Below are 24,639 nucleotides of genomic sequence, written 5' to 3'. Positions count from 1 at the left end.
GGAAGCATAGATCAGTGGAAGAGAGTCAGAAAAGGTTCTTTATTTAGTGTTTGTCACTGCAGTGGGAAATGGGAGCGAAGAAAAGCGGCAGCACTTACCAAATACCTTCTATGCTCAGATTGCCATTTAAGACACCAAACAGTCCATTAAGGGAGGCATCCCTCACTATCCTGCTTTTACGGGTGAAGAAACCAAAGCTCAAAGAGCTAAAGTGACTAAATAAAAGCCACAAAAAGGGAGAGTGAGGCTCTTCATCCAGACTGGTCCAACCTGAAGTCTTGTGCTCTTCCCAAAACAAGTCAAAGTTAATAGAAAGGTGTTCGTATTTGGTTCTCAATGTTGTGACATATTTTTCACCTGCTGGCCCTTAATAAATGACCTTGATGTTGCATTTGGAGTTTGGTAAGATAATAAACATGGTACAAGCTCACTGATTGTATTTTAACGTTTTATTTGCCTCGTAGACCCTGACTCCAGGTGAGTTTTGAAACTGCTGCTGTATCTGCGATACATCCTACGCCTGCCTGTCTTCAGGCATGTGGTGCGGTTGATGACTGTTCTGTGATTGAACTCGGGGCTGTAGTCAGGAGATGGCTGTCTTGCCCGACTCACCAGGACGCAACGAGTGAGTCATCTGACCTTTGTCTCACCATCCAGACAAGTGACTTAGATTTCATAACCTCTGCAGCCTTTTCATGCTGCAAAATAATTATTTACAAATTCACCGAAATACTTTGTTTCGATACAGAATATTTATTAAGAAGCCATATTAACATGCTTAGCTACACAAAGTAAATCACTATACACACATGCCATTCTCAGTGAACTGTAAAGAAAAAATAATATGAAGAACAAAATTGTTTTCAGATAAGTTTTTATGTTTTATAGCCATCACGTCCAGTTGCGTATCAGAAAATTATTAATGCTGATAATATAAACTTGTTCCCCAATCTTAGATTTAAGCCTCCCAGTAACTGTTTGGTGAAATGAAGTTCACCAAAATTTGCGTCGATGCCTGAATGTGAATGATGGACTCCTACAAGCTCCTGAGAATAGAAACGTGATTGAAGATCTGTATTCCCAGATGCTCGCCACCGCAGTTTCCTTTCAGGAAATCAAGGCTCTTTATTCGTGACGAGGATCAGTGTTCAAATGAAAATTTCAGGCACATGAATTCTTGGAGGGTGCTATAATATAATTTTTAGTGAATACAAGAAAGTACTAAATCTTTATGTAAGATGTCAACCACCAAGAATTTCGAGAGAGTATCATCATTTCCTGAAAATAAAATTCCGTCTAGTCTATGGAGAATTAGTTGCAGAAGTCTGAAAAAAGGGATCTGAAAATAGCAATAATGACAATGTGTTGAGCACTGGTCTTTGCTGGATGCTCACTAAGCACTTTACACACATCATCCCACTTGCGGTTCACAGTAAGGCAGCAGCAGAATTACCCTGTTTATAACCAAGGAAACTGAGGCTTACCAACGAGGTTACGCAATCGGCCAAGTTCCAATAGCTTGTCAGTGGGGGAACCAGGAGTCTAAGGTAGTCTGTCTGACTCCCAGTCACCACGCTGCAAGCCAGCGGCCAAGACCCTGACCTGCGGTGACGAAGGCGGAGGGTCAACAACTTCATCTGTGTGACAGTCACAAAAGTATAATTTGCATCATTAGAATAAGAAGCAAGACCAACTCAAGTGGAACATAAAAACCCCTGCTCATTTAAAGATTTTTATTTACACATGTCTTTTTCCATCATCATTATTCTTCTAAGATTACAAATACATAAACACCTGAGTACATGCAACACATTCCACAAAGGAACAAAAATGCACAGCACAAGTGAAGAAAGAACCCAAATTATTGTATACAAAGTGCTTTAAAAAAAGAACGGAGTCAGATCATATTTATTTGAATACTTTCCAATAATTACCAAGGATGCACCATTTATAAATAATATTCAGAAACCAAATTTAGTGTTTCAGTTAATCAGGTGAAGAGCTGCTCCATGACGTCATATTCAATGCAGGTCACATGGCGTCAAAATGAAACCGATGGGCTTCTTGTCGTTTTTCTCTCTCGTCCGCTTTCTGAAAAAGGATTTTAGACTCATTTATAAATGACAGGGAAACGTCAAGAAATGACTTATTTCTGAAATATAAAGAGGATAATTAAAACAAAAGCCCTCAGCAATCAATAGATAAAAGGTGTGATTTTATGTAATAATCTTACAAAATATTTTTGAAGTTTACAGTTGTGATTTTATAATTAATAATCCACTAAAGTGAATTTGAAAACCAACAAGAAATGTTCCTTAAATAGTTTGTTATCCTTTATTATTTATTTGAGCTTCTGTAAGGATGGAATCAACTATTTCATTTCTCCATTCTTAATAGTGATGTTAAAAAAGGAATCTAAATTAAGTATATTAAAATACATTTATTATTTTTGGGGTAACTATTTAGTGGGTATTTATTGGCCCTCTGCTCCCAGATAAGTACTGTGCTTGGTATTTTGAGGGATTAAAAAGACCCCCAGTTTTGTATCTTGTTCTCAAGGAACTTAAAGCCTAGAAAGAAGATGACCCAAAATACTGAATAACTATTTCAGGCTAGAAAGTGAAAAATGTTACGAGTATTCTGAAAGATTACTTTCTAGGTTGGGGGGAGGAGAGGGAAATTTGTGCAAGGGTAGTGTTTATGGAAATGGGGGTGGGACAGGAGCGTCTAGGAGGGAAGCCTGGCAGGAGCACGACAGGACTACGGGAAGCATGTGGGGAGGGCGGGTGGGCACGGGGAGGGCGTTCCCACGGGAGTGCTGTGAGGCTGCAGAGTTCCCACGGTTTAGGCGGTTTAGGCGGGGGGTCGTCACCAGAGGGATCTAAGCAGACGAGAGGCAGGCACGTTAGGCTCTACTTCGTGATGAGGAAGCTGAGTGGAAGGGGAGAGAATGGACGCAGGCAGACCAGGCGGATGGCGCCAGGAGCTGAACTAAAGCCTTGGCAGCAGGAAGGCGGGAGGGGTCCACTGAGAGATGCCCACGGAGGCCCATCAGTAGGGCAACGAGTGAAGCTCATATGTAGGCAGGGAACCCTGTTTTAAGGTGCTTGCAAGTGATCTAGGTAGCGGTGTCGTGGTGACAGCTGGGAATGGGGGAGATGAGGGCTAGGGCTATGTGAGTTAATAGCCGAAGCCATGAGTTTGGATAAAACCGGCAGGGAAAGTGTAGAAAGCAGAGGGCCTAGGCCAGATGCCGTGGTGAGGAACTGGCAGAAAGGAGCAGCCAGGGTGGTGGAAGGTAAGTGGGCGAAGAGGCAGGAAAGGACCCGCGGTACCACAGGGGCAGCACACCCATTTGTCCATGAAACCTGGATCTCTAGCTACGGCACCGTTACTGTGTAAGTCCACAGGGTTCCTGCTGTAATCAGATCTCCACAGAAATTAATCAAATGAACTCCCTTCCCATGACAGGTCTAGAGCTGTGTAATATCTCAGACTACGGCCCGACACGTCTGGACAAAAGTACGTAGGGTCACCCTGCATCTCACCACTTCAGCTGCAGTCTTAAAATGAACTGAATATGTAACTTTATCATTTGTGATATGAAAGGAGTGCTATTTTTGGAGACAGAAACCTATGAACATTTATCAGAACAATTAACATGTTCTCTTTTGCATAAGTTAAAATAGCTAAGATAAAACCGATGGTAATTTTAGTTAAAAATGATTTGGATGGGCCTGACAATACAACGAGAGTAGGAGCAAAAGAAGACACTTCTGTGACACAAAGGGGCCCTTTTTGGGGAACACTGTCGGAATCTGCAAGTTCTGTACTTTATATTCATGTACAAACAGAAATTAGCTTTTTCAGTTTACATCTCAATTGCTAATACATTTATGTGATAGCTTCTTTTTTTTCTCCTCATAAACAACTAAAACTCTACATGTGTGGCATTTTGTTTTTCCTTATTATTTAGGGTGTCGTACCAAAGGACAGAAATCAGCTTAGTTTAGTGCAAAGAATAGTTGATAGATGGAAACGACATGTTCCCTTTCGTTGTTATTTCCCACCTGGACCGTGAGAAACGCTTCTAACCTCTCTGTGCTCTAATCCTGTTTATGAAGCGCTGACTGTCATTCCTGGAAAAGTGTCCACACCTCTATCAGTCAGATAATGAACAGAGCCATTGAAAAAAATGATTATTATTTTTCAGGCTATACCATATGAAATTGTTTTTAATTAAGTTTTTCTATATACCTGGTGATTTTGGGGTGATCACTTTGTAACTGTTGTACAGCGTGAAAGTTTTAAAATGAATAGTTTTCTCTTATGATTTGTAGGAATTGCTAAGAGACATAGAACTTAAGGGGATAAAAGAAATTATCAATAACATGACATTGTAAACAGAACTTGAAAAATCAGAAAATCTTAGTCATGTCAAAAGAGTTTAAAATACAGTGTTTTTCAAGAACAATATACTACTATTATAAATTAACCAAAGTTAAGGTTTCACTTAAATGAACAAACCTTTTCCTGCCAATGTAAAATGCCAATTATCGCCAAGATGAAAACACAGACCCCGATGAGCGCGACGGCAGTCAGCAGGACGATGTTACTTGGTGTGAGGTACAGTTTGGCGCTCCAGCTGCAGACGGAAACAGAATGATTCAAAGTACAGTTTCAACTGGAAAAGTCTACTGAGACCCAAACGCAAAATAGCTTATTAATTAATGAATCGATTCATTCATGAAGTCATTCACCCGTCTATACATTCATTATAAATAAAACAAAAGCCATTACATTTATATACGGCTAACAATACTGATGATTCTGCAGAGTTCAGATTTTACTCAGCAACCTGATACAGAATTTTTGATGAAATGCTGGATGTTTTCCTTTGATGCTGTGAGGATTACTCTTAAGTAAACTTACCAAGGGTACTTTGGACAACCTTAGACGTTGTTTTTATATCTTGATTGACTTGCTTAATATGAAACTTTGACCTTGGAAGCTGTGTAGCCACATGACTTCAATAAGATTTCTACATCATCTTTTTTTGACCCCTGTTCATCTACGTATATAACCAACTAAAACTACTCTATGGCCAAGTGGGTGTACATAGATGGCTTGTGCAAAACTCACCCATTTCTGTGTCCTGTTGGAGGGTTTACATTACTACAGTGATGTTGAGACTTCTGCCAAAGTCACTTTTAGCCCATCAACGTTAATGACAATATACAGACTTTAGCATAAATAGAACTAGCTCTCTTCTAAAACAGTCCACATACTGTAGCATTTGCAAACCCTGAAAAGCCTAACACTGAGGTGTATATTACCAACAGTGCTGGGGGTTCTACAAATAACTGTTTGTTCTCCCTGAAAATAGAGAATGGATATATTTTCATTTAAAAAATTTAATAAAAGATCATTCTGTTGAATGGCATGTAGCAATTGACTTATTTTGGGATAATTAAAATTTATTGATCCATAAGTTAGTTTCTACTCAATAAATCTCAAAATACACCTCAAACTAAAATCAATTCGGTTGTTATGTACATAAAAAATGAAAAAGAACATTTCTTCAGAAAGAGCAGAAGAAACATGAAAAAATATTGAGAATGTGGAAAAAAGCTATCGCAGAATTTTCCAGACATTCAAGAGTAAGAAAACAAATACTAGTTGAGGTTAACTAGTCTCAGGACCTTACCTCATACTTAAAAAAGAGCTCTATTGTGAGATTTGTGTGTGTGTGGGTAGTTCAACTTTAAGTGGGTTCAAAATCCCCACGAATATAGGCATTTTGGTAAGAAAGAAACTGGACGAAAGGCCAGTCCTCAGTTTCTTACCCAGAAGCAGTCATTCTTATCAGTTTCTTGCATATCCTTCCAGAGATATTCTATATACATATAAGCATGTGTGCACAGATATCTTCTTTTAAAACCCACAAATGGTTGACTGTACATACTGTAGATGCATACATACTGTCTTTGGCTTACCACTCTGTTTTGAGACTGTTCTATGTCATGGTGTCGCACCATACAGAAATACCATAATGTATAGTTTCCAACTCAGGGTGCAGATTTTCTAGTTTTGTTATAAATTTCCTGTATAGGAAACTAACAAACACACAACACTGACTCATTTTAAAAAAGTGAACTCAGACTATAACTACTTCTACTGATGTTATCTTATTTCATAGCCCCATAATGCTATATAGTAAAGTTGTTTGCTTAAGTAGTTTGCTTTCAAAGCCCATAAGCCCACCATAAAAGACATCCAGTGGCATGCTGGTAAACTGGTCTCTGGGGAAGAAAGCGAACTCAGACTAGCACTTGGCAATTGTCACAGTGTAAATACACTCATCAGAGCTGATTTGAATGTGACCTCACTGAATGGAGTTGGAAAGAGACGCATACAGTCGGCTCATGAGGTGGCATCGCTGGTTCTAGCAAACCACCGAACAGACCCTATTATTAGACCTAAAACTCTAATAAAGAACAATACAGTCTGTATTTTGAGAAGAACTGTAAGAAGCAGGGCCCTGGTTACATATTCATAGAGACATCATATCGTTTCTCTTTGGTTATATTTCATACTGATGTCACACTAGCCTTAAGAACATGTTATATTCTTCCCAGTGAAATTTAAATGTTAGTGAATACCTTCATTGCTACTTTAAAAAAAAGATGGAATCAATCTAATAATTTAAAGAAAAATGAATAAAGATAAATTAAGGATTTAGAGCTAAATGCTATATTATGAAATGAACATACTGGGGGTGCCAAAAAAATGTACACAAGTGGACACGTTGGTCAATGTTGCTCAAGCAGCAGTTCGCTGTAATCAGAAGTCTCTGGACGCTGATGGGAACCACTTTGAGCACCTCTTGTAATTGCAGAAGTCAAACGTGACTTGCATTCATCTTTTATTATCGTTATGTATTGAGCTTTACAATTTTAATATAGTTCTCCTTTCTTAAAATGTGTATACATTTTTTTGGCACCCTCTGTATTGTGCTAATAAGGATAAAAATACCTACCGTTCACTGAAAACTTACTTTCTGCCGGGCACTGGGTTAAGCATAATTCATCCTCCTCCTTAGAAGGCAGGTGTTCTGTCACCCATTCTACAGATGCAGACACTGACCTCAGAGGACGAGGACTAGCTCCCCCTCTCATTCAGTCCACAATGAATCTGCGTTTCTAGCCTAGGTCTATTTGACTCCAAAATTTGTGCCTAACCACTTGAGATATATACCCCTTGTCAAAGCTTTTATTAAAAAGATAAATGCTTATTAAAAAATTCAGCAATCTGAAATTTTAGAATTTATAACCAGTAAACTGAAGACCAGTTAATTTAAGCAGAATATGTATAAATCCCTAATTAGTTAACCTGCTGTTTTTCTAATAAGGTTTAATTTGTTCTTCATGAAAAATGTCAGGGAACTTTTGTTTAGCTATGCTTAGTCACTCGAGGCTTGCTGTAAGGAAGTTAAGTGATGGCTCTCGTGGGCACACAGCAGGAATAGAGAGACTTTTAAAAAGATGTGTCTGTGATACAGAGTTAACAGTATTTTTACCAAATTCAGTTCAAGCAAGAACATTACCTTCGAGGAACATTGTGGGGATATGGAATGACAATTAACTGGGAATTTGGAATGATTGCAGTCCACTCTTGTTTTCGTACAGACTGGAAAAAGAATTTAAGAACATTTAACATCTAGTATACTTTAAAAACACAATTATTCTGAATAAATAAGGAAAAGGCTTAATTACTATTTCATTAATCGAAATCCTGGTCGTGGATTAAGCTAAATTTACATATGTTAAGCCCCAAATAGGGCTTCTGTGCGCTGTGGGCAAAATTTTTTGATATTTTTTCAGGGAAGAATGATATTTGTCTCATGGATTAATTCAACAAATATTTGCTAAATACTTTTATATACCAGTCACTGTTCAAAGTGCTATGTACAAATGCTGCTCGGAGCTAAAATGAAAGTTGAGGTTCAGTCTTACAACAAGCAAAATAAAATCTATAGCATGTTAGATGGTGAGAATAAGGAGAAAAAGCAGGAAGGAGGGATGAGTCATGAGGTTTATGGGAGGGGGCAGAAAAATATATGTATCTTCCAATTATGAGGCGCTCTATGTAGGTCAAGCTTAGTCACTATAAATCAATTTTTTAATTCTTTAAAGGGGATAAAAAGTATTTGAATTATTTGAAGTCCAATTCAAATTACTGAACTCAAATGTCTGAATAGTCAATATTAAAATACAGATTAATTGTAAACAAAACAAATTTGTACTCACCTTCTCTCCAGATGGACGCGGAATACCAACATAAAGATGGTCCAGAAAGTTTGCACTTCGACCCAAACCAAGTACATTGTACGGCAGCTGGAGCGCTAAGTGTGCCGACTGGCTGAGCTGTCCAGCTAGTTACGTAAAACAAACAAACAAACAAAAAAAGACATCTTTGGAAACAGCTCTTATTAAATATGAAAATGATAAAATGTCAAAAGTTTAGATGCTAGAACTTATTTTTTGAGGATAAAAATGTGAAATGAAATGTCTGGTTCATTAATATTAATGATACACTTTTGAAAGAAGACAGCTTTATTGAGATATAATTCACACACCATAAGTATCACCCACTTAGAGTGTACAGTTAAGTGATTCTGAGTATATTCAAAACGTTGCTGCGCCATAACCACAAGGTATAGAACGTTTTCACTGCGCAGAAAAGAAACCCCAGACCCATGAGCAGTTTCTCCTGTTTCTAACCCTCACCCTTCCAGCTGCAGGTAATCACAAGTCTACTTTCTCTGTAGACTTGCCTATTCTGGATATTCGTATACATGAATCATGCAATGTATGGTCTTTTTATGAATAAAACTGCCGTGAATGAATATCGACACACAAGTTTTTGTGTTGACTTATGTTTCCCAAAATGGCAGCACCCACCCTACATTCCCACCAGTAATTTATGAGGATCGCAATTTTTCCAAAGCCTTGATAACACTTTATTGTCTGTCTTTTTGGTCATGGCCGTTCTAGTGTTTGTGAAGTGGTATCTCACTGTGGCTTTTATGTGCATTTACCTCATGACTAATGATGTTGAGTTTCTTTCCATGTGCTGACTGGCCATTTGTGTAGCTTCCTTTTTATTTCTGTAAGGTTGGTCGCGGTGTTCTCTTTCATTCTGTATTTTAGCAATTTGAGTCTTCTCTTTTTCTTGGTCTAGCTAAAGGTTTGTAAATGTTAATCTTTCCAAAACCCATCTTGGTCCAATTGGTTTTCTCTTTTTAAAGTATAATTTCCACTTAATTTTTTCCCCCCGAGAATATTTCTTCAGTCCTTAAGTACTTAGCTCCTTACATGGGCTTTGGTAGAGGTCACGGTGCAGCACCCACAGGCCTAAGTCGGGATGGGGGTGTTTGGTCCTCTGGGCTTCATGCCAGTGATTTCTGATGACCTTGCCATGAATAGTACAACTCATGGAGCTTGGGAAGGACATAAGCGGGCGAGACACTCATTTTGGAAATGTCCCAAATGGCTGCAGCCTCACTATGTTTTGAATGACGAACTTCTCAATGGCCTTGTCCTTGGGCACGCATCAGGCAGTTGGTGCAGCAAGTGGGCTGAACATGGCTGCGGCACTTTTTGGCACAACCATTGTTCCTTCTTTTCTTGGTCATGTTGGAAGCGAGGACCCAAGAACTGTTTTTCTATTCCCTACTTATTTCCTCTCGTTTCTTGCCTTCTGCTTACTTTGGGTTTAGTTTGCTTTTCTTTTTCTAGTTTCTTAAGGTGAAAGGTTATTGATTTCAGACTGTTCTTCTTTAATATAGGCATTTATAGCAATACATTTCCTCTAAGAACTCCTTTACCTGCCTCCTACACATTTGGATATGTTGTGTTTTGTTTTCATTCACCTAAACGATTTTCTCGTTTCCCTTGTGATTTCTTTGACCCATCAGTTTTTTAAAGAGTATGTTGTTTAATTTCCACATATTTGTGAATTTCTAATATCCAGTTGTAGTTGGGGGACATGCTTGGGATGATTTCAATTCTTTTAACTTTACTGAGGCTTGTTTTCTGACCTAGCAGATGTGTGCTTGAGAAGAATGTGTGCTCTACTTTTGTTCGGTGGAGTGTTCTGTACATATCTGGTAGGCTACTGGTTTACAGTATCGGTTTCTTCTTTTCTTATTGATTTTCTGCCTACTTGTTTCACCCATTATTGAAAGTGGGTATTAAAGCCTCCGATTATTTAGTGTTGAATTATCAATTTCTCCTTCAATTCTTTGTGTAGTTGGGGGTTTCTATAGTTAGATGCATATGTGTTTATAGTTGTTATATCTTCCTTATGGATTGGCCTTTTAAGTAACATTATAAAATGTCCTCCTTTGTCTCTAGTAACAATTTTTGTCTTAAAGTTTACTTTTATGTGATACTAATATGCCCACTCCAGTTTTCTGGTTACTCTTTGCATGGTATAATTTTCCCCATATTTTTACTTTCAACTTATTTGTATCCTTGCATTTAAAGTGTGTGTCCTGCAGATAGCACCTAGTTGGGACATATTTTATTATCCATTCTGCCAATCTCTGCCTTATGAGTGTTTATTACATTTACATTTAATGTAATTATTAATATGGTAGGATTTATGCCTGCAACTTGCTATGGTTTTCTATATGTCTTGCATCTTTAAAATTTTTCTATTCCTCCATTGCTGCTTTCGTTTGTTAAATGTTTTCTAGTGTACTATTTTATCATATTTCTTATTTTCTTAGTCATTGCCCTGGGGATTAAAATGAGCATATTAAGCTAAAAAACAAAACAAAAACAACTGAATTCCTAGTGCATATAACAACTTTGTTCCAATAGGGCCAACTTCCCTTCCCATTCCTTTGCGCTATTATACAAATTATATTTTTACACAATATCAGTCCATCAACATAAGTTAGTAATTATTACTTTATGCAGTTGTCTTTTAAATCAGATAGGAAATAAGAGGCATTACATAACAAAAACACATATACCATGTTTTCTATTTACATACAGTCTTACTATACAGGGTGGTTTTTACTTATTTGTATGGATTTGAGTTACTGTCTGACTGTTGTCTTCTCATTTAAGCCCGAAGGGATCTCTTTAGTATTTCTTGTAGGGGTCGTCTGCTAACAATGAAATTCTGTTTTTGTTCACCTAGGAATGTCTAAAATTCTTCACTTTTGAAGGATAGCTTTGCCACTTGTAAAATTCTCTATTTTCCAGACATTTCATCACCCCATAAAGACACCTCATATCCATTGAGTAATCACTCCCTTATTCCCTTCTCCCCTGGTAACCTCTAATCTGCTTTCAGCCTCTATCAACTTATCTATTCTACATGTATCAAGTAAAAGGATTCATATAACATGTGACCATTTGTATCTGGCCTATTTCAAGGTTACTTGAAAACATGTAACTTGTAGCAACTATCAATATTTTGTTCTTTTTTATGGCTGAATAATATTCCTTGCATGTGTATATATATATATATTTATCCAGTCACCCATTAATAGACATTTCGGTTGATTCCACCTTTTGGCTATTATGAGTAATATTGCTATGAACATGAATGTACAAATAACACTTTGAGACCCTGCTTTCAATTCTTTTGGGTATATACCCAGAATTAAAAATGCTGGATCATATGGTAGTCTTATATTTAACTTTTTTGAGGAATTGCCTTTTTCACAGTGGCTGCACCATTTTACATTCTCACAAGCAGTGTATGAGAGTTCTTATTTCTTCACAGCCTCACTGACACTTGTTATTTCTGTCATTTTCATTAAAGCCATCCTAGTGGTTGTGAAGTGGTAATTCTGTGGTTTTGACTTGCACTTCCTTTATGATGCTGAATATGTTTTTATGTGTTTGTTTGGCCATTTGTATATCTTCTTTGGTGAAATGTCTAATACTTTGCCCACTTTTAAACTGAGTTTTTCTTTTCTATATATAGAATCATGTCATCTGCAAATATGAATAGTTTTAATACTTCCTGTCCAATTTAGATGCCTTTTATTTATTTTTTCTTGCCTAATTGCTATGTCTAGGAATTCTAGTCAAAGTTGAATAGCAGAACTAAAAGTGGACATCGTTGTCTTGTTCTTGATCTTAGGGGGAATGCTTTCAGGCTTTCATCATTGAGGATGATGTTAGCTGTGGGTTTTCATAAATGTCCTTTATGATGTTAAGAAAGTTCTCTTTTATTCCTAGTTTGCTGAGGGCTTTAAAAAAATTATCAAATGGTGTTGAATTTTGTCACAAAAATGGTTTTTCTATGTCTACTGAGATGATCATGTTTTTTTTCCTTTGTTCTATCCTATTATTGTGGTGTATTACATTGATTGATTTTCTTGTGTTGAAGAGCCTTTGCATTCCTCGGACAAATCCCACTTGGTCAGTGTATAAGAATGTGTGCTGTTAGACTGGGCTTGTTATCATTTTGTTAAGGATTTTTACATCAATATTTATAAGAGATACTGGTCCGTAGTTTTTTTTTTTTTTTTTTTTTTTTTCTAATGGCATCTTTGTTTGGACCTGGTATCAGGGTAATGCTGGCCTCACAGAATGGGTCAAGAAGTGTTTTCTATTTCTTGGAAGAGTTTGAGTGGGATTAATACTAACTCTTCTTTAAATCGTTTGTAGAGTTTACCAGTGAAATCATCTGGTCCTTGATTTTTCTTCGTTGGAAGGTTTTTGACTACTGACTCAATCTCTTTACTTGTAATAGGTCTGTTGAGATTTTCTATTTCTTTTTGAGTCAATTTTGGTATTGTGTAAGTTTTTAGGAATTTGTCCACTTCATCTAGATACAATTCTTTCAGTTTTGGTAAGATTGGTAGTACTGTCCTCATGTTCATTTCTGATTTTTGTTATTTGTGTCTTCTTTTTTTCTTATTCAGTCTAGCTAAAGGAGCATCAATTATGTTGATCTTTTCAACAAACCAACTTTTGATTTCTGTGATTCTCTCTATTGTTTTTCTCTTCTCTATGTCATTTATCTCTGCTTAAATCTTTATAACTTCCCTTTTTCTGCTGGCTTTGGGTTTAGTTTGCTCTTTTTCAAGTTCTTTTTTTTTTTCTTTTAAATATTTTATTGGGGAAGGGGAACAGGACTTTATTGGGGAACAGTGTGTACTTCCGGGACTTTTCCAAGTCAAGTTGTTGTCCTTTCAGTCTTAGTTGTGGAAGGCGCAGCTCAGCTCCAAGTCCAGTTACCGTTGCTAGTTGCAGGGGGTGGAGCCCACCATCCCTTGCGGGAGTCGAGGAGTCGAACCGGCAACCTTGTGGTTGAGAGCCCGCGCTCTAACCAACTGAGCCACCCGTCTGCCCCTCTTTTTCAAGTTCTTAAAGATCGAAAGTTAGGTTGCTGACTTCAGATCTTTCTTATTTTTTTAATGTAGGTGTTTACAGCCATAAAATTCTCTCTGAGTACTGCTTTTGCTGCATCCTTAAGTTTTGGTATGTTGTGCTGGTTTTCATTTGTCTCAAGTGTTTTCTAATTTCACCAATATATAGTCTCATCTGCCTTAAGTGAACCATTCATGCAAAGAAGTGTAAAACAGATTATATCAACAGTTTTGTGTCTGCTTGTTAATGAATGTATATTTAATGTCTTTATTTGGTTTGAGATATTTTTTTTTCTCCATGCTTACTAGTAGTAAGGAAAGTAGCTACTAATCCTTGGTGACTACAGATTCCTTGGTGACTACAATCATCTCTGAAAGAACCTAAGAGTTACGTATGACCATGTTAACTTAGGTCAGTCGTCCCTGACACGCCCAAATTTATAACTCCAGCCTAAAATTCAGTCCCTCAACTCTAGGCTCTTATATCTAACTGCATGTTCAGCATCTCTATTTCCACATCTAAAAAACATTACACAGCAAATATATTCAAAACAGAACTCCTGATTTTCCTTCCTATACCTGCTCTATTTCAGTTATGGCAACTCCATCTTTCTACTTGCTTAGACCAGTAACCCTATAGTTATAGTACTTTCTTTTTCTCATATCCTATATCCAGTCTGCCAAGAAATTAAATACATATCCACGGTCCAAAAATATCTATAATCCAAACACTTATTTTCACCTCTACTGCTATCTCCTTGGTTCAAGCCCCCATCATCTATAGCCGGAAGTATTTCAATAGTTTTTAAATTGGTTTTCCTGCGTTAACTGTTGTTCTTCCTAATGTCCACTGCTTTACTCAAAATAAAAATTTGTCCTGCCCTGTTTACACTCGGATTTCATCTACTCCTTAACCCTCCCTCATTCATTCTAGTCCAAGACACTGACCTTCTCGCTGTTCTTTGGAAATTCCAGGAATGTTTATACCTTAGGGCCTTTGCTTTGGTTTTCTCCTTTGCCTGGAATGTTCTTCAAAAGATAACTATATGTTCAACTCCCTTACCTCCTTCAGCTCTTTGTTCAAATGACACTTTCTCAGAGAGCCTCACTCTGACCACCGTACATAAAATTGACTACTCCGCTATCCTCCCTGCCCTGCTGTATCTGCTCCCCAGCACTTATCACTTCCTAACCACTACATGGCATTAGATGATTTACTTATTACGTTTATTGCCTCTTTTCCCTACTAGAATGCAATCTCTATGGGGGCTAGATTTTGGTCTGTTTTATTCACTGCTATATTATGAGCCTAGAACAGACCTGTCATATATTAGCCACTCAGTACATATTTGTACAATGAATGAATGCATAAATGAAAGAAATTTTAGCTTCCAAATGTGTCAGGCCTGAGACTTGTAACATATTCCAATTAAAAATACATATCAATTGATACCACATGGATACCAATACAGAAATATAATCTACCTAAAGGTAAAACATCAGTTATAAATAAGAATTTTGAACAATTTATAATAAATACATAAAAGGCATTTGTGCTATCAGACACCCCAACCACCAGAATCAAATGCCTGTATGTTTTGTTTGTGACTGCATCATAGTCTGACTTTCCAAAAATAATTCAAGTTCACATTATTTATGTAAAAAAAGATAACAACAGTTTTTAAAGTTGATCCTGTCTTATTCTTCCAGATAATATTACACTGACATGCAATTGTGACTGGTTAACAGCACTGTACAAATTGCCAGGCACTGTTTTCAGGTAAGGAACTGAAGCCGACTTCCTTGTCTAAGAGCATTAGATATGAGCGCTAGCGTAACTGTAGCTCTAATGTCTGTTTGTCAAAAATAGGCTTAAATGATGGATATATGCTGATATAAGAGGCAGGAAGAGGAAAAATGAAAATTCACGAGCTAAAAATCACTGATGTTTTATCTTTCTTGGTGTGTGAACGTGTTTGTGTGTGTGTGTGTTACTCTGAGTGAAAAAGAACACATTGCATTCTATCTCCCTGCGAGGCTTTAAGCCACAGGAGTTTTCATGTAACGGCACTGCCTGCTACTCGTCTGGCACTGCGCTGGCTAGAAGAAAAAACGGCATCTCTATAAAAATGAGATAAAAGGACACACTCAAACAGGCAATGTTTTATGTAACTTTAGAGAAAAACACGCCTCTTCTTGGGAGAACACTGTTCTGAGAAGTACTTGCTAGTCTCAAATCATAGCTCTGAAACACCACTAATTGACATCAATTAAAACGCAGACGAAGAACGTGAAGAGGACAAAGTACAAAGTTACACGAAATACGTCTGTAGGCAGGAAAAGCTGACAGTTATTGGACGCTTCTGATGTGCCCAAACCTGGGGCAAGTGCTGTTTGTTACCATTTCAATTAGCAGTAATTGTGTGTGTGGGTAGGTACTACTGCTAGCTCTGCATTAGCATGAGGAAAGCGAGAGGTTAGGCAACTTGACCCAAAACACAGCTACTAAATGGGGGAGCTGGGCTTTTCTAATAGTTTTGGCAGCCGAATTCCAAATCCCACACCCTCATCGTCACCTGTGATCCTTTTTTCAGGTGAAAAAAGTGTGATACTTGTCCTAGTGCTCTATAAAAAGGACTTCTAATGATTGGATGACCCTCTCCAATGCCAGTTGTTCATTTCTTCTACTGTTTGGATCTCTCTATTGTGGGGTCCTAGGAAATGATCTGGGGACCTGTGAGATTTTACATGCACTCATTCTGGTTAATGTGGCCACTGGCTGAGTTTTGTAAAGCCAGGCTGCAGCGCTGTATTTTACGGTTGTGATATTTGGGCCCATTGAGCTGATCTCTGATGTTCTTGTTCCTTATGTAAAGCCGGGGCTATTTAAGCAGTTCTTCTGGGAGATGAGGCTGGTTTATGTTGTTGATCTTAGATCTGTAATCCAATGATATCCATGCAGGATATGATAAAAAAGTGCTCTGGAGATGGACTAGCCCTTGAGGTACACTAGAATAAACTTAGGTTCTCTGGCTCATTCCAGATAGTTTATAGGATTATAGCTGGCAGAGTGAAAATTTTAGGATAGTTCTCACTGCTTGTAAGGGGATGCTAAAGAACCATTGTCGTGTTTTTGTTCTGTGTTCTGTGTGTGTGTTAAACTGTATTTTCCTATAAGAAACATGAGAATGTCAGGTAGGGGACAATGTTTGTTTCTCTGTGAAGAGAAGTTTAATTTTGAGAATGGCAAGCTAGATAACAACATGAATGGTAGAGGTTAAGAAAAATGAAGTCCAGACTTTGAAAGAAAAATGTCTTCATAAGTAGATTTAATATTAATTCTATTTCATTACATAGGGACTCTGATATAAAAATGATTTGGCCAGTAGTGCTTCCTCTTACTAATTAGAATGTACTCTTTTATGGCCTGTTTCCAATTTTCTAGCTGCCTATGAGAATCATGCTTTTGATATATTGTCATGTCTGCTTTGAGTCTTTCCACTGGAAGTGAGAGTTGTGCCCTAAATCAGTGTGTTCTTTGCTCACTGGGTGACTGACACACAATGTCTCTTCCTGGCAGGGCAATAAAGAAAGAGACTGGTCCAGGCACTGATGGATCTTTTTTCTTATAACGAAGTTATCAAGAATGATTAGCATTCTATTAATATCGGTGGATTAAAGTTTTGATAAATGATAAAATTAAAAAATTTTAAACACATTATCACTTGCTTTCCTTTGCGGCTAGTCTATTTTAATTGCTAACAGCAAATTTCTGATAGGGTTATTAAAATCTTCCTACCTGTAACAATGATCATGTTCCCTTGTGCCTAAATGCAAACCTGGGGTAGTAATTTGTGTTATCTAATACGCTAAGGCTCATTGTTAATGTTTATCCAATCAGATATCCTAGCCAGAAAAAGTCTACCAGTTAAATTGTTGTTTATAGTCTACCCTCATAATCCATTCCCTGATATTTTTAAATAATAAAAAAAGTGTTCAAAGTTTCAAGGAACTTACATGCAAACTTTACAGAAAAAATCTATATGTAAAATGCTACATATATGTAGTCTAATTCTGTGCAAATCAATTTTAAAAATCTAAGTTGACTTTAGTGGCTTCTTATGAAAATATTTGATGTATCTCTGAATATTTTGGATAATAAAGAATATCTTAGCTATTATAGTAGGATGATTTCTGGTAATATACCAGTGACCACTTTTTTGTTTTTTTAAGATTTTATTGGGGAAGGGGAACAGGACTTTATTGGGGAACAGTGTGTACTTCCAGGACTTTCTTCCAAGTCAAGTTGTTGTCCTTTCAGTCTTAGTTGTGGAGGGCACAGCTCAGCTCCAGGTCCAGTTGCCATTGCTAGTTGCAGGGGGCGCAGCCCACCATCCCTTGTGGGACTCGAGGAATTGAACTGGCAACCTTGTGGTTGAGAGCCCACTGGCCCATGTGGGAATTGAACTGGCAGCCTTCGGAGTTAGGAGCATGGAGCTCTAACCACCTGGGCCACCAGGGCCGGCCCACCAGTGACCACTTTTTAAACAATAAATTATCAACTAAGATAGAATAGTAACCCAAGAAAATAAGTTATCAAATGTACTAAAACAGTGACGTTTAACACTTAATGAAATTCACTACTGATTTAGTCAGTGGCAGGGAGAGCGAGCGCACCCCTCCCCACAGAACACAGTAACTGCAAGAAGGGTACTTGTCGTCAGCACGCCACACTTACCTGTACTCAATAGCGTGTTGTAATGATAAGAGAATGCAGAAGTGGGGGGAAAAAGAGGACACAACAGATTTGGAAGGTGCGGAGAGGCCAAAAGAAATGTTGAGAATAATAAAAATATTGGTATTTAATTTTAAAATCTGGATACTTTTCCGGCTAGAGTTTTGACATTTAAAATACTAAATCCTAGCCTCTTATTTTTCTGTTTAAAATTCATTGATTTTATAATTAAATGGATGGCTACCCACATGGAAAAGAGAAATGAAGCAGTTGTCCTCTGCGCAATGGTAAAATGTCCTGGCTTGTATGAGAAGGCATGTAACTTTGCTTGGACTTTGGGAAAATCTAGTTTCCAGCATAAGTGGATTCCCACTAATCACTTACTAAGTCTGTGATTAGTTTTATTCTATAGATATTAAGCACCTGCTATATATCGGACACTCTGTTGGCTGGAGGAACATTTTAATCAATCTGTGATCAAATTACAAACCTAAGACACGTGTTAATTTAATGTCACTATATAAATATTCCTGGTTTTTAATAGTCCTACTTAGGAACCGGCGTAGGAACAGGAAATAGGCCGTCATCACAGAAAGGCAAATCCACGCAGAGAAAGTGGTTAATACTTTTCAAGGTATGCGGTGTTTCTAGGTGCGCTAGTGCGGACCCAGAAGATAGACCCTGTACCGTCCTAAGAGAACAGCGGTGGGGGCTTGGAGAGGCTGGCTCCCTGCTCAAAGGCTCAATCCTTGGATTTCAGGAGTTCGGATTGCAGCTGTTTATGGAAGACGTCTTAAAACAATGGTTGGCCTCTTTTCCTGGTAGTGGACAGGTGGCTTCTAATGGAGAGTAAAGGAATCCACGGACATTTAACTGGTATTCCTTTGGAGTACTTGGAATTGTGTCTGAGCTGAGCTTCTGGATAACTGACAAGGGTGAAGTGAGGCAATAAGTGGGAGAACCTCCGAGGAGGCTGAAACCAGCTCCAGAACAAGAGGCGCTCGGGTGCTTGCAGGCCAGTGACTTACTCAGCGTTACGTTCCGTTCCTGGGACACAGCACTGTGGCCAGCACCTAACACCCTCAGTAAACGTCTGTTGTGCTAACCAGAAGGTTTGTAGTAAATAAAACGTTAACAAAGTACATAATTTGTGTAACTGTTTAACGTTAGTTTTCCTTGAGGTCTTATACCAGTGATTATTCTGGAAAACATCCGTGGACTAACAACACGGTACCAGCTCGAAGACAGGACATATTTGTGATGTGGTACCATGAAAAGCACACAGGATTGAATGCCAAACACAGTCTTCTAACACGGCTTGGTTTGATCTTTAGAAAGGCCTTCGCCCTTCCTAAGTCTTAATTTATTTGTATAGTCATCCACCTAAACATTTACTGAGTGCACACTGTATGCCTTTTACACAGAGATGAAAAAGAGACAAACCTTTACCTGGAGAGGCTTAAAGATACAACAGAAAAATAGAACTCGAATGTTTCCTCATCTATAAAATCAGACTTACAGTACCACCCACTGCATGGATTTGGTGAGGCAATTATAATACTTCACTTTTAATGTATATAAAAGTGCTTTGGAACTGCAAAGCACTGTACAAATGTTAGTTGTTATTTTGATTATCATATAATCGTTCTTTGTATATTCTTTTTTCCTTAGGTTGAGTTATAACACTGATTTTTCATGGAAGGTTTTCTAATTTCTCTTTTGGAACAAATCAGGAGCTTGTGACCCTGGTTCAAGCTTTATCTGTCCCTACCCATTTAGTTACTTCCCATTTCCCCTCCCCCCACAGTTCCTGGTAACCCCCCACCCCAACTCCGGGTCCTTTCCAACTCTATGAATTTGCCTATTCTAGACATTTTATATAAATAGAATCATATAATATGCGGCCTTTTGTGTCTGGCTTCTTTCACTTAGAATGTTGTACAAGGTTCATTCATGTTATACCATGTTTCATGTTTTTATGACTGGATAGTATTCCACTGTATTGATATGTCACGTTTTGTTTATCATTTATTTATTAATTGATGGACATTTGGTTTGTTTATACTTTTTAGCTATTATGAGTAATGCTACTATGAACATTCACGTACAAGTTTTTGTGTGACATATTTTTGGTTCTCTTGGGAACATACGATTCCATAGTAATGGAATTAGTGGTTCATAATGTAACTCTATGCTTAACCTTTTGAGGACCTGAGTAGTTTGATAACTGCTTTTCTATCGCTTAATGCACATAAATATAGATAAGAGCCACTGCCAGTGCCTGTAAAAAATGATGCAAAGGCAAACCATAAAAGAAATCCCAACTCTCCACGCAGCCAGACTGCCTGTGGGGTCAAGTGAATGGTCAGTGTCCTTCACCCAGTTCCTTAGGGAGGTAAACTTTTCTGAGGTTACGTGCAATTCTGTTTCAGCCCTCATTGTCTGGATTAAAAAAATAAACTCTGGTTTCCAGGCGGAGAATGTGGTACAAATGAGCTAAGTGGGGCCGCCTAGCTTATGCGTTAGTGCACTTTACTTTCCACATCTGAGAGCTGTGCCTCTGTGAGTGGCAAAGCTATGGGCCCTGGCATTTTGCTGTAAGCAGTGTTTTTTAGTAGAAACTAAAAGCACTAGGGAGTGAAACTGCTTAGCTCTGAAGTCCCGATAAAAGATGCATAGCTACTTCATGGACCAAAGGTGGGAGGCGGATTTTCTAGTCCCACATTGTAAAATAGGTTATTTTTACTAAAGCGTGTGATGCTGAAATAAATGTGCATGACACGAGGCAGCTGTCCCATGGCAGCCGACTTGCAAAGGCCTAGAGGCAGCGACTTGGCGATGGATAGACACGCAGCGCAAAAACCCCTCATTTTTTTCACATCTCCAGTCACTTCTTTCACATGCACCTTCTTCTAGGGACGTGGTTGAAGCTGTGACTGCCAACATGCGTATTCGCTTAAACGCTCACCTTCTCTCCTTGGCTTCTCGGCATTTCTTTCTCTTTCCTGTCTACTCAAGTCTGCACTTCCCAAACACACTGTTTTATTAACGTTGACAGGTTCAGCTTTGTAAATTCTTTCGTATTTGGCTCTTAAGCAAAGCAGAACACATTCCTTTTTAGCAATTATGCTTGTTGTATAACAAATGAACCCAAAGTTTAGTGGCTTACAATACAACTACACCCATTTCAGTTCTCCCGATTCTTTGCCTGGCTGGGCACTTTCTATTGGTGTTGACTGGGCTCGCTGGTGTGGCTGCTGCATCCGAATGTCAGCTGTGACGGCTGAGTAGGCCCTGTTCTCACACAGTCTTTCATTTGCAAGGAGACTAGAATGGACTCCTTCCCACGGAACTTCAGGGCAAGTCTCAAAGTGTAAGAGCGTCCCAAGGCTCCACCTGTGGCACGTTGCTCATGCCCCCTTGGTTACACAGTCCACGTGGGAGTCACGGGGGGAAATTAAGGCAGCAGTGTACACCTCAGTGTTCATTAAGGTAACTGTATTTTTTATTCCTTGTTCTCTTTGTTTTTTATTCTGGGAAGTTCCTATTGACATCTTCCAGCTCATGGGTTCTCAGTCCCGGCCACGCTCTAACCAGCTGAGCTAACCAGCCACCTGACAACCTTCTTCTTGATCTTAGAGGAAAAGATTGCAGTTTTTCTCCATTGAATATGATGTTAGCTGAGGGCTTGTCATATATGGCCTTTATCAAGCTGAGGTCAGTTCCTTCTATACCCACTTTGTTGAGAGTTTTTTTTTTTTAAATCATAAATGGATGTTGGATTTCATCAAATGCTTTTTCTTCATCTATGGAGATGACCATATGGTTTTTATCCCTGGGTTTGTTGATGTGATGAATTACATCAATTGTTCTATGGATGTTGAACCATCCTTGCATCCCTGGTATAAATCCCATTTGTGGTGTATGATCCTTTTAATGTGCTGTAGAATTCGGTTTACTAGTATTTTGTTGAGAATTTTGGCAAGAAATGGGCAACTGGGCTTATTTGAGACTGCTTATTAATTTTTAAAAATATAAGATCTTGAAATAAATTAAGTAGGATTCATAGTCTCAATTACTACCTTTTGTGAATATACATAATTAATTAGGTTAAATGTATTATAATGCTTAATAAACTGTTCACTAAGTTAAATTTAAAAATAACAAATGTTCTGTGTAAAGAACAATGACTATATTAAATTCCAGGCCATTTGCCAAGTTATGCAAAAATACTAGAGCAACTAAATGAGACCAATGGAAACATCTATCCAGGATTCTAGAGTTTTTCCTCAGTTTACTTAATAAAAATATGCATAGAACTGACTAAAACTATTTCAAGGTTCTCAAAGTGGTCCTTTAATGTTTACAACTTGGTAACAGTGACATTTCCTTACTGGGCACTGTTGGATTTTAAGGATTTTGTACTTTTTCCACTGTAGATAAGATCGATGGATTTTATGATACACTTCTGGTCTATTATGTAAATGGCAACATCAATGTTGCAGTTGTTATACTAAAAACCAACAGAAACAGATTTTCAATTTATATATCAGTAATCTGCCTTATAGTCAAAGACATTTTATTTCACCTTAAAAAAAATGGCTAATGAGAAAACTCGTTAATGTGAGTAGAGTAAGAAATCACTTTTATGTCTGAAACATGCTTAACAATAAAACAGTACATGTCTTTTCCTAGGTGTTTTCCATGTAGACAAATTTTTATCATCGATCAGTATTTTCTCATCCTTCCATAATTTAGGTCTTCGTGGGAGTTGTGTGGGGAGCTACGGGGCATTATGTTGAATAGGCACAATCTAATTATGGGTCTGTACCATATATTTGTTTTTTGTGGACTCTAATTTTCTTGTTTTCCTGGTCTAGAAAGTCCAGATTAATAATGGAAAACATAAATGAGAGAATAAAAGTTTAGAATTTATTTCAGGGTAGAACTAGCCTCAAAAAGTAAATACCTATGAATTAGTTGCTAAAAGTATAATTTGTAATTAAAGCAGTAACTTTCTTTTTTAAATTTACTTATTTGACTTTACCTGATACTTGTATGAAAATGAATTTAATAGGGAGTGGTGAAAAATTAATTAAGGAGATGCAGAATCTTTTATTTTTCCAAATACTATTCTATTTCAATTTTAGACTCAACTTACAGTAAATAGTTCCTTGTACTGGCAATACTTTATTTACATATGCATGACAAAATCATGTTAGGAATTTTACTTCATTCTTGCACATGTTCAGCGTGTACTGAGTACTTCCTATGTTACAGGCATTGCATGCATAATACATTTGTGAATTTCAACCTTCACTGTAGCACACAGTAGTTTTCTATGGTTTGTGTGATACACAACTGAAGTTAGAGGAAAACATAGATACTGAAAATAGTTAAGTCCTTCAGTAGGACTAAGGGTCGAGAAGGAATACATTAGTGGTATTACTGAGTGATGAACGAGATTTTAATCAAATTCCTTTGTACCAAATATACTTGTACAGTAGACAGGGCTTGTTGAATTATTTATGACAACTTGTGGGATGACAAAACATTTGTTAGCAAAGACCATAGAATAGATAAATTGTATTCTTTCTCCCACTTTTTGTTCCCAAAGCTTTTATGTAGCAGTTTTTCCTTCAGAATTAGGATCTATATTGACTAGATCCTATATTATACTAGAAATCAGTTTGTAAATAGAATTTCATGAAGCAAATCTTTTATTTTTGGTGGCATTACAATTTCTAATTTTCTTTCTTTTGATTTTCAAGAATATGACTTTGACTCATTTGCATCTGCACAGATGGGGTTTCTAATTGCTGAACAGCTGAATGATTTGCAGACTTTCTTATTGTTTCTCACTTTCTCTGTATAACTTGCAATTCATTCACTCAATCATTCAATTTTTGTTAATTATATCAAGAGGATATATCAGTCACTGCTGAGCTATTCCATATCTTCCCCTCTTCCTTCCCTTTCTCCCTTTCATTTTAGTGAGGAAAAAAATCACCATCACCAGCTAAGCCCCGACTCCACCCTTACATCTGCCGACTAGGCTGTTTTCTCAGATCTTTAGTTATTGTGAGATTAAGGTAAAGAAATGATTCCTCTTGCAAGAATTCATTCTTTCAGAGACAAAAGTGTCATGGATATTCTGGGAGGGCATAACAATTCTTTCCACTTTCTTTTGTTATCAATTTATGATTTTTGACACAAATATATGCCTGATTAATCATTGCTCAAGCTAACATTTTTGGGTGAACTATGCGTATGACAATTTAAAGTGTGATAAATAGTTAAAAATAAAGCGATTCAGGACTGAAAACATTCTTTTATGGATAATTACATGTGGCTAAATGGAACATGACTATACTTTGAAGGTAATTTCAGAAAATATGTATGTGAGAAATGACCATAAAGAATAAAATGTTTTTTGACATTGGAAGATGTAATGGACAATTACTGATTAAAATGGAGAACTCTGAAAAGGTTATAATTATAA

The 24,639-nt window shown here is 37.6% G+C and overlaps 1 protein-coding gene and 1 pseudogene across 1 annotated transcript in view; both read right to left on the bottom strand.

Annotated features, from left to right (window-relative positions):
• Positions 1–1,718: 1,718 nt before the first annotated feature.
• The window catches only part of ITFG1 (integrin alpha FG-GAP repeat containing 1), a 124,375-nt gene continuing 101,454 nt past the window's right edge, over positions 1,719–24,639 (bottom strand). Inside the window, exons 15-18 of the mRNA XM_019731862.3 lie at positions 8,310–8,434; positions 7,607–7,689; positions 4,528–4,645; positions 1,719–2,091 (exon numbers count right to left, since the gene is read on the bottom strand). Of these exons, the coding sequence (XP_019587421.1) occupies positions 2,032–2,091; positions 4,528–4,645; positions 7,607–7,689; positions 8,310–8,434 (386 nt within the window). The 3' untranslated portion in view covers positions 1,719–2,031. The remainder of the gene's footprint in view (positions 2,092–4,527; positions 4,646–7,606; positions 7,690–8,309; positions 8,435–24,639) is intronic.
• On the bottom strand, positions 9,265–9,840 carry LOC109447459 (small ribosomal subunit protein eS26 pseudogene; annotated as a pseudogene).

Source organism: Rhinolophus sinicus, chromosome 8 (genome assembly GCF_057876585.1).
Source record: "Rhinolophus sinicus isolate RSI-liver-muscle chromosome 8, RSI-T2T, whole genome shotgun sequence".
NCBI lineage: Eukaryota > Metazoa > Chordata > Mammalia > Chiroptera > Rhinolophidae > Rhinolophus > Rhinolophus sinicus.
This window is presented reverse-complemented; position numbering and strand designations above follow the sequence as displayed.